The sequence below is a fragment of the Lactuca serriola genome, chromosome 6 (assembly GCF_051521515.1).
Source record: "Lactuca serriola cultivar US96UC23 chromosome 6, Lser_US96UC23_V15, whole genome shotgun sequence".
NCBI lineage: Eukaryota > Viridiplantae > Streptophyta > Magnoliopsida > Asterales > Asteraceae > Lactuca > Lactuca serriola.
This window is the reverse complement of record NC_136413.1, coordinates 140,444,230-140,445,418: the sequence shown is the minus strand read 5'-3', so window position 1 is coordinate 140,445,418 and position 1,189 is coordinate 140,444,230. Positions and strand designations below refer to the sequence as shown.

The following is a 1,189-nucleotide window of genomic DNA, read 5'->3' as shown; positions in this document are numbered from 1 at the left end:
TTCACTTACATAGGAGCTGAGTATGTAGCTAGGGGGCTAACACCTCATCCTCTCTCTTAATGTAATGCCATGAACACCCGTAACTTAATTAGGTGAACGATCATTCCAACACCTACCACAACTTTGTCTATAAAACCCAACACTCGTTCAAACCCAAAACATTCAACTTAAAGATCATTCATACAATTTAAAGGAAAAAACAATGGCAGACGAGAGAGCTGGGGCCGAGATCGTGTGTGGGGATGAAGATTGTGGTCGCTATTCCATTGATCTCCTTGAAGAGCTCGGTTTCCCAAAAGGCATTCTCCCACTCAAAGATTTGGTGGAGTGTGGGAGAGTTCGTCAGACTGGTTTTGTTTGGCTGAAGCAAAAGGCTCCATGTGAACACTTTTTTAAAGAGGCTAATGCAAGTGTTAGCTATGCAACTGAGATAACTGCGTATATTGAAAAATGTAAGATGACGAAAGTGACTGGGATTAAAAGCAAAAAAATGATGATGTGGGTGCCTGTTGTTGAGATGAGTATGGAAAATGAAAAAAGCTCCAAGATTTACTTCAAGACATCGATTGGAGTAGGAAAGTCGTATCCAGTTACTGCGTTTGTGACTGACGAAGAAAAGAAGATGTACGTTGATCAGCCGTCAAAGTGAATCAAGTTTGATTTCTCAAAATTATCTTATCATATTATCATAAAACATGTTCTTATATTTGAAAAACTGAGAATACTATTTACGTGAAATATACATATGAAATAATTTGTTATGTAATTTGAAAAAGTCACAAACTCTATAAAATTTGGATCGTTGTTGGTTTTTATGAATGGGTTGCTTTTTTATTAGATTGAAAAAAAGAACGAAATTTTATTACACTGTCAAGGTGTTAAGAAATCTATGGTTGTTCAAAATGGAATGAGGTTAGAGGAGTCCTAGCTTTGGATCAATATCTGGTATCTCTCGGTCCGGTAAGAGTGTTGGACTGATTTCATCCCAAGTTGAAATCCCAAAGCTCTTCTAAATTTTTATTTTCTATTTGTTGTAGATTTAAATACTAAATTAAAAAATTTAGACAAGTGATATGATTAATAAAGATTAATAAAACAAAAAGTTAAGGCGCCGTCAAATTATTAGACCATACGGTTTACTTGACACGAGGGTGCTCGTGGTTGAGGTAGACCACGACTATGACCGTGC

General features: G+C 36.3%; 1 protein-coding gene across 1 annotated transcript; it reads left to right on the top strand.

Annotated features, from left to right (window-relative positions):
• Positions 1-202: 202 nt before the first annotated feature.
• Positions 203-649, top strand: LOC145060218 (uncharacterized protein At5g01610-like). Its single transcript, XM_079007926.1, has one exon. The coding sequence runs from the start codon at positions 203-205 to the stop codon at positions 647-649; it is 447 nt and encodes a 148-aa protein (XP_078864052.1).
• The last annotated feature ends 540 nt before the right edge of the window (positions 650-1,189 follow it).

Coding starts and splice junctions, on each gene's coding strand:
- LOC145060218 (XM_079007926.1), top strand. CDS start 203: ATGGCAGACGAGAGAGCTGGGGCCGAGATCGTGTGTGGGGATGAAGAT.